This window comes from Polyodon spathula, chromosome 2 (assembly GCF_017654505.1).
Source record: "Polyodon spathula isolate WHYD16114869_AA chromosome 2, ASM1765450v1, whole genome shotgun sequence".
Taxonomy (NCBI): domain Eukaryota; kingdom Metazoa; phylum Chordata; class Actinopteri; order Acipenseriformes; family Polyodontidae; genus Polyodon; species Polyodon spathula.
The window spans coordinates 36,941,617-36,961,041 of record NC_054535.1 but is presented as its reverse complement, the minus strand read 5'-3'; the positions used below and the strand labels follow the sequence as shown (position 1 = coordinate 36,961,041).

The 19,425-nt window shown below is 35.2% G+C and overlaps 1 protein-coding gene across 42 annotated transcripts in view; it reads right to left on the bottom strand.

The window, feature by feature from the left end:
- LOC121295932 (receptor-type tyrosine-protein phosphatase delta) overlaps positions 1-19,425 on the bottom strand; it is a 226,921-nt gene that overhangs the window by 3,406 nt on the left and 204,090 nt on the right. For all 42 annotated transcript variants that reach the window (XM_041221061.1, XM_041221131.1, XM_041221062.1 and 39 more), the window contains 8 exons: positions 16,366-16,485; positions 15,660-15,814; positions 7,994-8,279; positions 4,443-4,621; positions 3,793-3,919; positions 2,356-2,481; positions 1,962-2,116; positions 1,321-1,456 (listed from right to left, as the gene is read on the bottom strand). In XM_041221061.1, the coding sequence (XP_041076995.1) occupies positions 1,321-1,456; positions 1,962-2,116; positions 2,356-2,481; positions 3,793-3,919; positions 4,443-4,621; positions 7,994-8,279; positions 15,660-15,814; positions 16,366-16,485 (1,284 nt within the window). The remainder of the gene's footprint in view (positions 1-1,320; positions 1,457-1,961; positions 2,117-2,355; positions 2,482-3,792; positions 3,920-4,442; positions 4,622-7,993; positions 8,280-15,659; positions 15,815-16,365; positions 16,486-19,425) is intronic.

The window sequence follows — 19,425 nt, the reverse complement described above, 5'->3', positions numbered from 1 at the left end:
CAAGCACAGATGAGGCTTCCCCTTTATGTCTTCTTGTTTTCTGCCCTATATGCAGTCAGGATGTCAGTTTTGTAAACAAACGTATTTAGGTAGGAATCGGACCCCAAAGATAAAAGCTGAATGTTCTAACCAACACACATCCTGCTGCTGTTTTGGCACTAAATTGGTAGTGAAATGCAGCAGGTGTAAGTTATGACTCCATTTGTATAAACCACCGATTATAATTTTAATCTTTTGAAGCTGAGTTTGTATGTGTCTGCTAAAACAAAGCTAAAGGCTACATGAAAACAAAATGAACAAACATTTAGTAGGAACACATTTCATTGCCATTTCTTGCCAATCAGCTTGGGGTCCTAAGGAACAAGGAGACTTTGAACATCTGAGGCACCCTTACACAACATGTCTTTTTTATTTCTGCTGAAACACAAACTAGTTATGACTGACTGACATGTCAGGGAAGCCATCTTTAGAATTGAAAAATAAAGTTCTGGGCACTGCTAGTTTACAAAAAGGCTAGAATACAAAGTCAATGAAGATAGATTGACAGCATACATTACAAATGAACAAGTACATTGTACAGAGAAGCATTTAATATTGTTAAACTGAGCATGGCAACAGCTATGTTATCGTTTGTACTTTCTCAGTGAAGATACAATCTGTTTCATTATGTTTACTTTACCCAAGTTACCACAAGTTAAGGACCCAACTAATTTTTGTGACAAACTTTCATCTAGATATTAGGCAGCAGTTTCCATTATGCTCTAGTGCAATGTAAATTGTGTTTAACCTAATGCTAGAATAATTTATACTTTAACACATGAAGACCTTTCCTCCTCTGCTGTTACTCTGCAATACCAGACAATAAGTGACTAGAGGTGTCTTCATTGCTTCAAAAGCATGCTTGGATATGAAATCATATGTGTGGGCTTTCTGCTGCTTCTGCAGGGCATGTTTTTCTGCATAGGGAAGATTTTGGCTAGATTTTAAAGGATTCTTGTTCAAGTTTTGGCTGAGGTAAGAAAACACAGTAATTCAAGAGGTCACCTTTGCAAATTGTTGACTGTAAGCTGCACACATTCTAACATATCAGACAGACGTTAACTGTAAAGGTGTGCAAATACAATTATCCACAATGCAATGACCCATCCCCAAATCCTGCCTGCTTCCCGTTACCGACTTCACTGTATTAAACTGCAGTCTAGCAACAAATGCAGTCATGTAGGGATATAACTATATTGAGAATGACTTTCAGCACATACCGTTGTTCGGATGACCCATGGTTATTTTTATAATAATATATATGTATATATTTTTTCTTACCTCTGTCTGTACCATGGCTGGCCTCTGTGTCCTTAACATTTTGACAGTCTGGAATATATCCACCACCCCCTCATACCTCATTCTCTCCAGGACAATGCTGAGTGTAATAAAAACACCAGTCCTCCCGACACCAGCACTGTGTGAGAACAAAAACACATCTTTAATTAGGTGACAATCAAACAGCTAAAGGCTTTCCTGCTAATGGTCTCCAACTCGCTAAGCAGTAATTATAAAATAATAAACAACAACACAAATATTTCTGAGAGCCCTGTTTCAATCTACCCCTGCGTAAGGGCACTGTAAATGGCTTTTTTGTCTGAACACCAGGAGTGAATTTTGAGGCCTGGCCATTATGAACTTAATTGAGCTATCAAGACAAGTTCCTTATTTTACAGCACCATTTAAACTCCTTTGAAAAGCTCAGGCTGGCAGGAGTTTAGTCCATGCCTCTGTGGAGCAACAGCTAATGAAACCAACTGACTTTCATAATTAAAGTACTTACCATATCAGCTTCACAGCTGACACAGTACACATTTTAAGTAATCAGTCTTGACTTACTTCAGTAGCTTATGGTTATATCCAACTCATTTGTGTGGACAGCATTCACAATGTAAGCCCATTTGGAATCAACAGTCTCTTACCTACAATGAACTGATATTGGCCCATCCTGCCCAAACTGTTCTTTTGTTTTATGCACTTGGCCAATGAAGTCAATAAACCCTTCGCCTGATTTTGGCACTCCTTGCTCGGGCCAATCAGTAAACTGGAACTGCCTTACTGTCCGAGACTGTCCATCCTGGAAATCCATTAAAAACAAAAAGGGAAAAACAGTCAGTCAAGAAGTGATGCATATCCTACCTTTTAAAATCAGTTATGGTACACTTCCCTTGACAAAGGTACCATGTTATTTGGGGTAAACTAATTAAAATATACAGAACTTTTTATCTTATTCTTACAAACAAAACCATGCCATTGTGTAAAAATGTACATTCTTGTTGAATAAGTAGAAAATAGAACAAAATCCACCCAACTCACCCGAGCATCAGTCACTTTAAACTCCCTCAGGATGTATTGGGGCATGTTGTATTCTGCCATGGGGTCCACCACAAAGTACTGATACCTGGCAGATCTTTCTGCAGGCCAGTACTGATGACATTTTTCCTGTTGTGGAAAAATATTGTGGTTGTAAACAAATGCTAAAGAAAGGCCACAGTGTTTTAACAAATACAATTTAATAACCTGAATAAAAATGTTGACATACATACGCAACATACAGATAAACTATACAGCAACATCACCACTATGTGTACTTGTGACGGAGAGCGAATGAATCCGAATCAAAAATCTCCCTCTCGACCAGTGAGGGCACTATACAACAGGAGCTGCAGGCTTCCTACTGAATGGTTGGGCAGTTCATCCTGGGGACAGTCGGGAGCCGGCCATTCAGGAAGAGGGCGGCGTTACGGTACCTGGAATCATCGCCCTAGTACGGTGAGCGAAGTTTCAGTCATGAATTGGAGGAGACGTGATTGAACTAGCTATCGGAGGGGGCAGGGCTTAGGGTACTTTAGGGGGATGTGATCGGCTCCTTTGTTGTGGTTAATGGGAGGAGACAAGGACGGAATCTTGAATGAAGTGTGGGTTCATTGAGGAGTATTGTGTTTGTTTTGCCAGACGGCTGATACGAAGCTGGAGCTGCAGCAAGAAGCCCGGACCTGAACGCGCACGAGCACCAGCACTCAGAGCACCGCACCTGCACCAGAGCACCCAGTTTGGAGACATGTTTTTGTGTTTATTATTTCGGGACTGCAACTCCTTTGTTTTGTAGCTGGTAATACCCATTGCTGGGTAGAACCAGCTTTATTATTTTGGGTCCAGTTTTCACTGGCAATACCCATTGCTGGGTAGAGCCAGCTTTATTATTTGAAACCCGGTTTAAAAAGGACATTAAAAGAAACCTGACCGGTAGACTTTGTGTTTGTCCTTTGTTGGAGCACCTCAACTCACCTATACACCGGAGCACTACAAACCACTTTGCCACAGTACTGCATACTGTAATAACAGCATATAATACATTACCTTTAAACTAGTGCAGCACTCTAATTTACATATTTAATTTTGATATGTAACCATTAAAATGAAACCCAACGTACTAATGAATATATTTAAACATAGGGTGGACCAAAACAAATAAAAGAAAACAATGTGTCTGACAGCAAACAATCCACCATCACATAATTCTTTTTGAGAGAAGGCAGATTTTCTTTACCCCCTAGATTCAGGCAGATGCATTTACAGTACCAGTTCTAACAAACCCTTGACAGAAGTGTACAGTACTGCAACTGTTGTCCAAGTGCTTGCCCGTTTCAGTCTTCAGCTTTACTTCAATAGGGTTAGGATGCATGACTGATAAAACTAGAGTTACATGGGTATCAGCAAATACTGCGCTGAATAAAAATAATCAACATTTACCCTCCCCATTTCTCTGAGCTTTGTAAGCATGACAACAATTGTGGAGTTGTGCTCCCAAAGCATCCTCCAGAAGTCCTCTGTAGTCTCTGCTAAGGGTCCCTGTGTGGCAATGTAGGCTTTCTGTTGTCTACAAAGAGCACAAGGGAGAGAAAAAGAAAAATGCTTTAAAAAAACCTTTCACTGCAAAATCTTTAAAGTAATGATTGCCTGCACATAAAAACAACATTAAGACAGATTAATCAAGCAATTACACTGTTGAACATTTTTAGCCTTGTTTATGCACAGCACACATACTGCTTTATTGATATAATTTTTATGCTGTAGATTTAGCATAGTATTAGCTATGGTTAACAGAGTTTCCAAGTCATATAGTCTTTGTGCACTACAAAACACCAACTTTCATGATTACGTGTCACTTCATAAAGCATACATATCAGTGAAATTTCCACTTCTAGCACCTATAGATTAGTAAAAGCCTGTGCTTATATTTTATGGAAAATGTTTATGTTTCGATTGAGTGGAAAAGATTTGACAAAATATAGTTCCTTTACAGAATAAGAATTAAAAACACTAATAATTAGATATGTATTAGGTTTTAAAAATATTCTGGACATTTGTATATTAAAAAAAAATGTACTAATAACCCTTACCTATATCCATCAATAAAACTGCCATTTATATAATCCGAGCCTTCTACCCCTCGGATTGGCTGTTGGCATACTCTTGTGGATTCATATGGCATTATATTAACAAGGCGGTTCTTGAATTTGTTACATGGAAGATTGGCACTGATGAATCGTGACGTATGAGCTTTAGTGTTGGCTAAACGCTGTGGGGGAGAGATAACGCACATTTTGTTAAAAATCGCACAGTTACATACTTTAGTACATCTGCATTTTATGTAAAGCACTTCTTGTAAGATAAACACACGACTGTCATTAATAATAAGCTCCTTGACAGGGGGAAAACGTGCAGAGAAGATTACAAGCTCCCTACAGTCACAGCCATTCAAAACTCAAAACTTCTATTTATTTACTATAGTAGTTTGGTAAATGGGAGACAAATGGATTGCTGTTCCTTTGCTGTACCTTTCTTCTGAGAAAAATAAGTCTGTAACAGGACAAAAAAACATACCACTAAGAGAAGCCGAAGTAACACACACGACTTACTTCCTTGGATATGAAATCTAAAATGATGCCTCACTGCTTATAGAATAATTAATTTAGTACCGTAAGTTACATATAAATTTACATATTAATTGTACACTTTAGACATCTAGCCATTCAAATATGCACGCCACCTTTCCACTTACACACTTTTGTTAGTTTTCAAATACCTATACTTGATAGATACTGATATATTGGAAACAAACCTCTACTGGGATCAATACAGCATATGCTATTGAAAGTAAAATATATGCATTATAATAAGAATAGGGGGGCCAGTCTCATGCAGTCTTATTCTGCTGACTCTGCTGGAGTACATCATGGGTATTTAGACATTTACAGACCCCCAATACACTAAGGGCTTTTAAACTGAATAATATTTCAAATGTGTTCATTTTTTTCATTAGGAAGGGGGAAGCCATTAAATCACTAATGCACTAAAATTGCAAGTCCAGAAAAAAAAAAAAAAAAAAAAAAAAAAAAAACCACAACATGACAAGAATGGCAAATTATTTTAATAAAAAAGAAACATGCTCCTACTAAGAAATTCAGAATTAAAGGCAGAGAAAATCCATGGTTCTCTCAAGATCTTGCTGAAATTATTCAAAGGAATATATGTTGGGTTAAGCTAGAAAGGCCAAAAAAACACAAAACTGGTGGGAATTTAAATAACTCAGAAATAAGTGTACCTTCTTAATTAAGCTAAATCAGATTACTTTCTTCAACTCATGACTGAAGATTTTAATCATACTAAATTTTGGAAAACAGTTAAACTTTTGCAATGTAAAACTTCATCTGGATTTCCTCAACAAATAGTATTGGGAAATTCAATTATTTCTGATCCGATTAATATGTTGAGTGCATTTAATGAGCATTTCTATAAAGCGGGTCATATTTTTGATGATTAAAACGGTGATGCCTCTAATTTTGAACTTCTATGCAACTCCGATAGTAACAGTCTATCCTCCCCATGTTCATCCAGCTTTCAATGTTGTTCTTTTCAAGCAACTGATATTTTAAAATCTCTACAAGCTATTGACTGTAAGAAGCCGGTACATCCTGTTGGCACATATCTGTCTTGCTGGTGTAATTATTGCAGAACCTACTACTTATATTTATAATCTTTCAATTGAGTCAAATGAACTGCCTAATGTCTGGAAGTCAGCCTATGTTACTCCTCCCTTAAAAGCTGCAAAACCATCTGACATGAACATTTCCAGTCCAATTTCCAATTTGTCAGTTTTGGCAAAAATTTTGGAATCTATGGTCAGTAATCAACTGAAATGTTACTAGGATACAAACAACATTTTAAACAACATGCAATCTGGTTTTAGCTCAGGTCATAGTACTGTGACTGCAGCACTGAAAGTTATGGATGATATCAAAATGACTCTAGATAAAAAATCAACATGTTTATATCTGTTTATTGATCTTTCCAAGACCTTTGATATGGTTGCTCATGCATTACTCAATAAAAGATTATTGTGTGCTGGTATTGGATTTCAAGCAGCTGGATGGTTTCAAAATAACCTTACTAATAGACCACAGATTGTCAAACATGCAAATATGATGTCAAATCTTGTTTCATTAAATAAGGGTGTTCCTCAAAGATCTATTCTGGGCCTGTTATTGTTATTGTCCTATATATTAATAACATCGGTGATAACACTAAACACTGTAAGCACCATCTTTATGCAGATGACACTATTTTATACAATCCCTCCCCTTCCTTGGCAATCAATAATTTGCAGGATGATTTTGATTCCATTCAACAAGCCTTAATTAATCTAAAACTTCTGGTAAGACAAAAGCTATGGTATCTTCTTATACAAGGACAAATGCTACTAAAGTATTATCTTTAGTTACTTTAGATAACAACATTACTGAGATAGTTGATAACTATAAGTACCTGGGTATCTGGTTGGATAGTAATCTTGATTTTAAGGTCCACATTGATAATCTTGCTTAAATAAACTTACATTCATAATAGGTTTCTTTTATAGATGCCAGTCTTGTTTTTCTGTAGTTACAAAAAGGGCTAATTGCTTGTATATTCTTACCACAAATTGATTATTGGGACACAGTCTATAGGTTTGCTCGCCTTGTCTTTTCCCATCCTCGTTTCTCCCATGCTACTCTGCTCCCTCCAGTGACTCCCTATCGCCACTCGCATCCAGTTTAAAACTTTCCTATCGCTGTGTCAAACTTTCTGCCCTCTCCTACCTCCAGGCTATTATTTATCCCTACACTCCCTGTCCCCCACTCCGCTTCCTCGCCTCCAGAGCCCGCTCCTTCTCAACCCTTGCCCTTAGTGGTGGAACGACCTACTCAGGGATATCAGGACTGCTCAATCCCTGACCACCTTACCGTGCCTCCTCAAGACACATCATTAAACCTCACAACTCTTGACTATACTGGACTATATGGACCCAACTGTATCAGTACCTGCACTGAACTGCTCCACACTTTGCTATATTCTAGTACTGCTCTCAATCATAATTACATTTTCTATATCTTGTACTTGATTTTACTCTTAAAGGTAACCGTATTCACGTTTTTTGTAATTGCACTTATTTGAAATCATTCCGATACATTCGTTGTACTTACTGACTTGCTTTAATGGAATTTACTTGTATAACCAAATATTTTTAAGTTTAACTGCTCTTAGTTGTGATTGCTTTTAAATGTAATTATTTACTGTATTTTTTATTTTCCCTCATTTGAATTTGCTCTTACTACTGATTTTATTATATCTTATAACTGCTATTATCTGCAATGTAATAATGTCATTACTAATTTTGTAATGTGATACTTTGTAACAACTGTAAGACCCCCTGGATAAGGGCGTCCACTAAGAAATAAATAGCAATAAATAACAACAACAATAATAATAATAATAATAATAATAATAATAATAATAATAATAATAATAATAAACCAAATAGTTTTGTCTCTCTTTCTATGATATTATCCATCTGTTGCACAGCCCTCTCGTTTTACATTGTCTTGTTACAATGCACAGATATTTGATTTACCTTAAATTCCAGTTCCATTCCAGTTACATTCTCCCCCGATTCTATCTGTGTCAGTTTCTGAATGTATGCATACAGGTTTCTGGCTGGCACTTCTGTAGTTCCACATGTCACCGCTTCCAGCAGTGCATCATGGATAAAGATATATTGGTCCTCCGTCTGAACCATATAATTCCTCTGAGCTCTCATTAGAGTAACGTGGCCATAAATATCTACAGTCTTCTCATGTTTTATCCTCTCCAACATGGCATCTATTACAATGAAGCACCCAGTTCTGCCAACGCCAGCACTGAAAAAAAAAAGAAAGTTAATAATTTTCAATATATACAGTATAACCCAAATCCTTAAGTGTGAACATATTTAAATTTGTAAACAAAGTGTATAAAGTAGTCCTTGAATAACCTATACTCTTTGTTTAATTGCCATCATATATACTATTAATATGTAGGTGAGAAGTCAAATGTTTCTTGTTATTTTCTTCTAAAAGCTGTATAGTGCATGCAGTGAAGGAAACAATGCCCTTCCAGAAAGCAATAACCTAACTCATGCTGGGAAAGAACTACTTGATCACAGTGTGCATAAAGAATAGGAAAACTCCTCCTATGGAGAAATCTCTGAGCCGAGCTTGATGTGTTGGAGTTTAATTTATTTCAAGGACATCCATCAGTAACAAAGATGAATTTTGAACCCCCCCCCCCCCCCCCCCCCTATGATATCTGATTAGCTGCCTCAAAGGCAAAATCAATTTGGGAATTTGCATTTAATCAATCAATTAAACACAGATACATGTGGGCATCATCACTGATACTATGTAAAGCTGACACCTTTAGATATGTAAACATCTCTGTTTAGTTTACTAGTAATAACTTATCACCAATATATTTTTGTATTACATTGCAATTACATACTGACTCAGGAAATCTGGTTCACGTTTTTTTGTTTTTTTTTGTTTGGCATGTACACAGTTGTGAAACAACCACATGTCCACAACTTTCTGTCAAATTAATACTCAGAGGCTGACCCGTAGAGTGCGAATGCCTTCAAGATGCAATCTGTGTCAACATTTGAAAACAATAACTTTCTCATCGATATATTTGGAAAAACAGACTGGTTAGATGAAGTTCAATTAAGTTTGTTGTTTCAAATGGCGATATGTAACCAACCTCTGATACGATCCACTTGACTGTTTTAAACAGCACTTTTTTTTTTAAATTGGGCTTCACAGTGAATTGAACAAACAAAACAAAAATACTAATACAACCTAAAGTGGAAAATCCTAGTACTTTAAAACAAAAACTTCCTGGAACAAACAAACCTCTTCAGAAGGACATCACATTATTGTAAAGCCACCAACTGGTATCAATGGTTACTGGTCTAAACATCACATTTTTATACTGATATATGCCCCGTGCTACCTGAGAGTATGATAGGTTAAGTACATACATGGTTTATTGCCTTGCTTCATCTCTGTCATATAATTTAATAACACAATGTTCCTGTTGTCTGTCATTAAAAGTAACAACTCAAATGTTGTAATGTCTGGCTCTGGGAGAGAGAAATTTAAAATATACATTTAGCATTCCTGTTGGGTTCTTTATATGCCATTCCTGAACCTCATCTCAGATTTAGTCCTTAGGATGGTGCTTAAAACTAAATGTGTTACCCAATCCATTAAGCAAACATGCCTACTAGGTATCTAGCCTTTTGCCATTCTTCTTTTTTCAATTGCAACATTTGTTTTTAATTTATAAAATCATGACTGAGTTGGTCCCCTGAGCTAAAATTTGGTTAATGTCCCATGATGTGATATAGGCATGCAAGAATAAAATTAAGATGCGTATGGAAGCCATTTTGTGTCAGAAATCTTCATATGGTTATGTTTAAAGTTTGGCCCTAAATGAATAATTTGTTACTATTTTAACATAGTTCTAGGCTTGATACTTCAGTGATCCTGGCAGAGTACAATGTCGTAGTTATACAATTTTCAGGCTTCATTTGTTTTGAGGAATAAGAATCTAACTGAGTGATAAGCCTTGCGATAAACATCTAAAATATACAGGGAGGAAATACTCCCATTCAAAAAGGGAGCTGTGTGAGTCTGTAGTGACTATTTAAAATGTTAAGTTTATGCCTATTTTAGTATTTAAACAGTGGCAGTATTTAGACCCCCCCCCCACTGATTAGACCAACTGAATACCACAACTGCACAAAGATTTTAACAAATAATAAATAACCAAAAGGATTTTAGAAGAAGTAAAACGCAAAAGAAAAAAATGTTCATAAAGATTTCAAAATGGTTCCAAAAAGAGATCCAGTAAACAAAAAAAAAAAACACTCAGGACCACTGAATATGCAAGATATTCAATGCTAGATGTCTCAAAATTCTTTCTTTCATTTAAATACAATGTCAAAATAACTGGCTGAATGTTACTGTTCCAAAATACACAGCACTGCTTAACAGATCAAGAGATTGATCTAAGTCAGGGACACTCAACCTGCGGCCCGTTTATCGTCTGACTGAGGCCCAGTGCATTAATTCCATTTCACTTATGACTATATCGTAAATATTTGTTTAAATTTTGCTTGCTTTTTCTCATTTCTCATAAAAAACAACACACCGTTTTAATTAGTACCGCGGAGGGTAATTGCTTCTCATCAACTTAAGTCTCCAACTAATTTCTTGAGTCTTCCTCTCCTTTCTCAAATGCACAAACCCGCTGCGTTGAAAGAACCCATTCCCAACATAGGAGACTTGTTGCTAGGGAGTGATGTCACTGCCCTGTGCCTTTTGCTACATTGCTGCCTGCTACAACTGAACAACTCGTCATCTAAAATAAAAAAACGCTTCAGCAAGTAGATATTGAACTTGCTTTGTATTATTATGCAATGAATGTGTATATGGAAATAGTACGATAGTAATGATTTGTTTTTAATTGTTTTGAATATTTTTATGTGTGATGTGTATCATGCAGTACAGAATAAAATGAACAGTAATTCTAAGGGAAACTGCCAATATATATGTACACCTATAAAATAGACATACTGTACAGTATATATATAGACTACAAAACTATATTGCAAAAGACTACCAGAAGCCATAATAGTAGTACAGTATTTCATGTTAAATCTCAAAATGTCACATTTTTCAATTTCTGTCAGATTTTCATTACATAGTATGGAAAACTATAGATAAACCTAAACTTTAATTTTTTTTTTAACCCAAATAACATTGGTTATGCATGACAGAGCAAAAAAATAAAAACCCTAAAAACAAAAACAAAAACATATGTTATGCCTGTCAGTGGGTTCTTTAACAACAACAAAAAAAAGTGAAATGTTTACAAAGACTTCTCATTCATAATTTTACTGTATTGTTTTTAAAAACTAAAAAAAAAAAAAAAACATCACATCTGTTTTAGGCAATTTCATATAAATCATACATGACTTTTGTTTGGTCTAGATGGTTACTAAACATAAAATTAACTTACTCCTCTGCAGTTCTTACTTATTTTCATAACCTAGTAAGAAAACTGGTTATTACAATAATTGATGTGTTTAGTTACACAGTAGTTGACCATAAATGCATGAAATCAGCAGAAACTGATTTAAAAAAAAACAAAAACAAAAAAAACTACTAAGGACAAGGCAAGCTGTGCGAATGGTATCCAAGAAATTTAAATTACTTGCGGATCATGTGACAGTTACATCATTAGCCAAGTGTTTCATGATGAGATCCATATGGCATGTCACACTCTGGCATGATTCTTACATCAAATTACTTTTTAAACCTTGACTCTGCTGCATCTGAGGCAACTCTATATGAAATCCGTGGAAACCACATGTGTTCTAGTCTATCTCCCGTCTCGTAAAAAAAAAAAATATTTGGGAATTAAATCACCTTGCCTTGTATGCTTCGAAGGAAATTCAGTATTCCCTGCCGTCCAGATTTTAGCTGTAAGGTTATAAAAATATTGTCATATTTCCTACAGATGGTTGAATTATTTTTCTCAAAAGTAATTCAGATTCAGAGCTCATCTCAAAAACAGCTGTTGCCTTGTAGGTAACTTAATTACTTCTTCCATACCAGACTCAGCTGTAACCACTTATTTTCCTTTCAAGAATAATGTGACAAATAGCCAAATTAATACAGTAAAACAAGCTGATAAATAATAACTCGGCACTCAGAATAAAAACAGATGATTAATAAGCCTCCTGCATGATTTCTTAAAGGAAAATGTGCAATAAAACCATACTGTATCATTTTTTTTTTTTTTTATTGCAGTACACAGCTAATATCTGTATGTTGCTCCCACATCCAATTTTAAGTGAATTGCTCTCTTTAATTTTACTTGTATTTTACTTTTGCTAAATTATTGTAATGAAGAATATCCACATGCAAGGCTGATAAATTCAAAGCCAGAACTGAAAGAAATATTTCTAAGTGTGTGTCGACATGTAATATGTTAATACACATTTCATCATGTGGTCGTTTTCTTTTTAGTCTATGAAAAAGGTTTTCCTAACACTGTTATTGACTGCTGTTGTTTGCATTTAATGAAAGGTTAGTGTCTGCACATTTCCAGCCATTCATATAAAAGAGAGATTGTGAAAGACAGCTACAGTTGGATTCTCAATTTAAAATTCTTTACTTGCAGTACATCATTCTTTGGCTGTTTCAACAAACCCAAAGCATATACCTGATTGTGCCGAGTCAATGTAATTATCTAGCTAATGTTAAAAATACATCCTCTGCAATAATGCCTGTAATTTCAGCCCTGCCTGAGGCAACAACTCCCACCCCCCCACTTGTGCCTCAACCACTCAGCTGCTTATCCTGCGATTTCCACATGGTGCGGCGCATGCAAGTCCAAATTTGTCACTCCCGTAGGAATAGCATGCAGCCGTTTATAAGCGCATCTGCAAAGTTTAACACGTCTTTTTAACATGCTTCAATGAAAACATAAGAAAACTGTATTGTAAAAGTGCAAGCAGTTTTCTTTTTTACTCGCAGATGGCAGCAGTCCCTAAGAAATGTTCTTGACAGACCGGGTCATCTGTATATACACAGCTGAGAGCGAAAAATGGATGCCTATGTATCTACAGACTAAAATGAGAAGATTTCTTTATTTATTTGTTGGTGTTACAGGTTCTAAGGAAGCCTTGTCAGGTTTGGTACTGGTCAAAATGACCTATTTATTTATTGTACCTACATTTCACAGATATTAATTCATATAACAGCGCTATACACTCGTGCCTGAAAATGAGGAAGATTCTGTATATGATGGGATTGAAAATTTGCGACACAAGTGTTGTGATGTATATGTGCTAGATAAAGACATTAGCATTGATGAGAGTTTGAAGGGTGCCTGCTTTGAAATCTATTACCAAAAAAAATCTAAAAATGTATATGCCTGCACAAGAATTATAATATTTATTGCTGCAATTGTAAAGAATTATGTTATTTATACTTACAACGCTGCCACTGGAAAAAAATGCTATGTTGTGCTCTATATTATAATGCTACAATTGCAAAAACATTGTTGTTATTTTGTTATTTAAGTCCTATTGAAATACTGTATTTCCATTTATCATAATCACAATAAAAAAGTATGTATTTAAAAACAATATAGCAAAAATTGTTTTGTCCAAATTGCTTAGAGACAAGAGTGAAAAATCTGCACAAAAAAAGAGCGTTTTTAACTAGAAAATGACAAAATAAATGGGCAGCTGGGTGGTTAATATCAACTTTACCATGACAATTTAAATAATAATCACAGAGGTCACTGTCTTTTTGGTAAACACTAAAGAATTTAATTCTCACTATGGTTAATAAATTACCGGTAATGTCTGCTGTGGAAGGTATGATTTCTATCTGTATGATGTTCCTTTTTTTCTAACTTGATTTCTATTTAACATTATTTAAAATACAATGGTATTTTACATTTTTTTTTTTTTTTAAATAAAATGACCTACGTTGTTCCCTTTTCTATTTGAAAATTAAATTAAAACTTAATCAAACACATTGCAAGGTAAACATATACCATTAAATTTAGAATGTTGACCATACATGCACACTGTAATTTCATCAGTGTACAGTCATCCTGCAACACTGTAGAAGAGGTTAATGCAGACACCACAAACCAATCAGAATTCAGGCTCTACCAGTGTGTGATTGAACAGTATTAACAATAGAACAGTACAATCAATAACACTTGACTAGTGGGCCATTGGGGTCAGCTATGGGTCAAATTCATTTTTCCTAGCACAAACGAATACACCATCAGGCCACATGGGTCATGGATAGAAGATCGTTATTCACAGCATAAATGAAAAGAGAATTGTTCACACCTGACTTGAGAAACATCGTTGAAACAAAGGGCTAGGGAGCAAAATCACTGAAGTACAATCACTAGAAATAGCAGGCATATTATGAACCCTATATTTGCTATGCAGGTTGTTAATTGCTTTATTTATTTGGGATATTTACTTATTGTAGTATGATATTATATTATGATTTACTATTATATTATACTATGATTTATTATATATGATATTCTTCTGGAGACCCCCAGTGCTTACTAGCTAGTTCCCACATGGTTTCTGCTGAACATGCAAAGGTAAAGGATTTTAGCTTGCCTAGCACACTGTCATTTATACTGCTCTTAGTATTCATCAGCAAATACCTTGGGATCTTCTACATCAACAGCATTTACAGTAGGACTCAATTTAAGTTTAGAACTTCATCAATCAGCCCATCAATCACACACACTCTGTTCCAGAGTAGTATGTCTCATACTGGTATGTCAATGGTATCCCCAGGAAGGATTTCAACTTGTAACCATAATGTTCCTGTAGCTAGGATCCTAGCTATCATTCTTTTGTTTGCTTGTTTTAATAAGAATCAGTGTTGACCTTAGAAGAGTCCTCTAACAACACAACTCGGCCAATGCACAATATGTTGTTCTAGATCAAAACTCACTTTTTAACAGGGGTGTGCCAAGTAAAAAGTAGTAATGGGTAACAGTTACAAACTATTTAAAAATGATAAAAAATACTATACTATACTATATATATATTTATACTATATATATATATATATATATATATATATATATATATATATATATATATATATATATCAAACAACAATACAAAACTTGTCTATTCACTTTGAGTGCAAGAAATTGATTTGCATGCAATTTCCAGTTTCAGCACAGGTACCCATACAAGGATAAGAACTCTGTGTACAAGTATGAATAGGTATTTGTTTGCACATGCTGAAATATGCCTCACCTCACATCTGAATGTCAACGTAGTATAATAGAGCGACAATAAAACATGATGTCCAAGTAAAAATATAATAATAAAATTACTGTCGGGTCAAATAAAGATCTTAGGCCAGATTATTATTATTTGTTTATTTAGCAGATGACTTTATCCAAGGGGACTTAGAGACTAGTGTGTGTGAACTATGCATCAGCTGCTGAGTTACTTAAAACATTGTCTCACCTGTTAGACGGAGCACAAGGAGGTTAAATGACGCTCAGGGTCACACAGTGAATCAGTTGATGAGCCAGGATTTGAACCCGGGACCTCCTGGTTACAGGCCTGTTTCTTTAACCACCAGACCACACAGCCTCCTAAGATGAAGTTAAGCGTGAGTGCTTACCTGCAGTGTACAACCATTGGCCCAGCATCTGGTGGGTTACAGGCTTTGACACGACGTAAAAAGGCTAGGAATGGTGTAGGATGTTCAGGGACACCATGGTCTGGCCAGGCTGTAAACTGGAATTGTCGGACTTCTCTCTTTTCACTAGAACCATTCTGTTATTAAAGAAAAATGTTACTTTGACAACAAATCACTCTATAATATTTATCTACAATTATAACTTTTCGGGGATTAATAAAGTGTTATAGAAAGTCTCATGTTTTCTTTTCGCATTCAAATTTATTTTATTTTTCTGCTTTCAAATTCATTATTAGTAATTGGTAAAAGGCTAACATTGGATTTAAAAGCATCTGCATTTGATTCAGGGGTATTCCTGGTAGTTATGGTCAAATGGTCACATCTATTTAAATAATAATACAATCATTTTAATCTTGGTACTCGTGATACCAGTGGCACTGGATAACAATCAGACACATTTGGCTTCACTTGGGCAATGTAGATTGAATGAATGTGTATTTAAGGCTATTGGTTTGTTATAATCTCTTTATTGTTAACAAGATGTATATGAGGAGAACAGCACTGGCAGACTAACATCTCAATATTATAAGTAGATTTATCCCAATACTAGGGACATGGCCATGGTAGCTTGTTAGCTGTCTTGTTAGCTTGCTCTAGTCACATCCGTAATGCTACACCTAAACCTCACCTTATAAAGTGCAAATGTCCTAACACAGTAGGTTGCCAGTTCCACCGTATCTAGTAATGTCACTTGGATCAACCCATAGGTTTCAGTTCCTCTTGTAGGCCAGTATTGGTCACACTTAACCTGCAACAGAAGAGTGCATTGCATCATTTTGAAAATAAAGGAGGAAAGGAAACAGCCATACAAGAAAAATGTAATTCCTTGGTAATAAGGTAATGATGTAAAAGTTTTGAATTTCTTAATCTTGCATCTCCTTCTAAAACAACATCTTATTTACATATCCCACTGCACAACCCTGTTGTGTTAAAAGCAAACATAGATTCTTTAAACACAAAATTAATGCATACAGGCTATACAGTTGACAATAACTAGTTAGGCAGCTTCACCTTTTAAGAGATCAGCTTACACCATTCAATCATACATATAGTCATATTTGTAAATCTAAGTGAGTCTATAATTACAAACTTAACAACTACACTATAGACAGAAGTTTGTTATGTGGAAACAAAGTTAATAAGTTACATCATTTAATTTTTTTCAGAATTTTTATTACAATAAAGCAATATGCTAAACTCATCATCATATACTATTAAACCTAAAACAGCATATAAAAAAGACACACAGGTATGTTTTTTTATTTATTTAAAAGAACTGTAAGACCACAGTCTAGACATATTGCCTTACAAAAGCAGTCTACACAAAAACTGTATGAAGCATGGATGATGCATGGGGTCATTGATGTTGTGACAGCAGGGATTGACCCTTTACCCTCAGAGTACTATTGGGCTAATAATCGGCCCAGTGATGTATGCAGCTAAAGCACCGTCGTCCCTCCCATTTGCTGTCAGAAATGTATTTAATGGGCTATTTTACATAGCAACAAAAACCAAAAGTAGAGAGTTTTGCTACTAATATTAGCCAATTAAATAGTTGCAAAACAAAATACAGCTTTTTACTGGTTTAAAAAAACCAAAAAAAAAAACACGTATACCCCCGCTGATGGTTGAAAGATGATAAATTTAGTGAGTGTGTTGTGAGTCTGACGAAGAAGGAGAATCATTTATGGGTTTTACGGCTTCTGAGGCTGATAAAAGCATAACTGGGCAAGCCTATATGAATCTGGGTGGGGATGACAGCGATATCGATTTAAATGAAGAGCACAATGAGGAAGAGGATGACCCAACTAACAGAATTACCAGAACAGAAAATAACATTGAATATAAAGAATTACTCAGAGGTTAGTGGTCCGAGATTCATACCATGCAGCGCAGCCCGACCAGCTGAATTCTTTGAGTTGGCATTTTCATCAGAGTCCACCAAATATGCATTAGAAATGAACAAAAAGTAAAGAAATGCTAAATCCAAAATGGATTCTGGCGGTATGACAAGAAATAGATTACATGCTGTTTTAGGGTTGTGGCTGAATATGGGGTTAGTGAGGAAGCCCGACATGAAAGAATACTGGAATGCGAAAGATACACTGCAAGCAACGCCAGGATTGGCGCGAATAATGTCTCGAGACAAGTTTCTATTTTGTCTTGCAAATCTGCACTTGAATGACAACAGAAGCAAAAGAAAGGCAAACTTTTTTTTTTTTTTTATTACCAAATACAATAATTAGAAATATCACACATAAAAAAAGGATCTATATATTTTCAGCATACCATAGAACTGGATTTACAAAACATTAAAAAGGACTTTATTGCATATGAACTGAGAATAAGCTTCCCTTTGCTAATCCTGATGTGTCTCGACAACTCACAGTAAGGTGTGTTTATTTATTACTTCAAGTGCAAAAGTGCTGTAGGCGTTTATGCCATGCTATATTATATATGGTTTATGCTGTTTGTTTGGTTTTCATGATGCATAACAATGCAGGTAAAGATTGTGGTTACATTTTTTTTATTCATGTTTTTTTTTTTTGTAAAAGAAACTAGCTGGTAAATAAATGTCTGTTTGTGGATGGAAATGTGTTTCGGCTCTGGTCTGTTGATGGTGTTGCTTACAGAAATGCCTATTTTAGTAAGTGTTTATGCAGATTTGTTTTTTATAAAGCAAAAAAAAAAAGAAAGCAAGAATACATCGGGAATTGCAGTAATATTTATTAAACATTTATTTGCTTGTATGATTTTTAAAATGATGACTATAGAATAACATTTGGCTAGTTCATTTTTGCACTCCTGTCATACTAAAATGTATATAATACTGTGAAAACTCCTTATGTTTGTGTTGGTATAAAAATTCAACAACTTTCATTAAATTAAAAAAAATAAAAAGAAATGGCTTTTGAGGGCAAGTACATTTACCTGTGGCTCTGGCCTATTTGTAGATAGATGTGTTGCTTGCAAAATTGTATGTATTTTTGATACGTTGCTTACAGACCATTTGCGGTTTATGTATTTTAAAAAGAACATGTTGGGGATTTGTATTGAGCATTTTCTAAGTGTTTATTTGCATGGTTGACTCTGAAAATAATGGATGTTTTGAGGATAAAAATAACATTAGTATACAAGTGTTTCCTTGTAAATAAATATTTCTATATTCAGTCCAGAAATTATATTAATAAAAGACAGAACAAAAAATGTATATATATGTAGGTTATGATATATAGGTTTCATACAATAATTTATATTTTTTGTGTAAAATTAAGTAATTTGCTGCTGCATCACAAGTACGTTTATTTGTATGTGACACGTGTAGTCCCGTATGCTACAGTGCAGCGGCTGTGCCTTAGCAGGTCCATTTCTGTTGAAAAATAAACCTCTCAGCTACCATAGGCAGGTATAACAAGAAAACACAGCTAATATCTGGGTAATCTGGACTACAAGACCAATAGCAAGAAATAGCACTGAATTTACACCCTGAGGACACACTTATTTTCCAAATGTCTCTTAATATTGCTGGTAACACTAAGAACACAGTGACCTAACATGACAACTGTCAGCTCCGTTAAACTATTGTTATTTATACCACAATGTCATGTGACTACACTGGCAAATGAAACGTATTGTAGTATTAGTACGGCCAAGGACAAAAATAAATAAATAACAACAATAATAATAA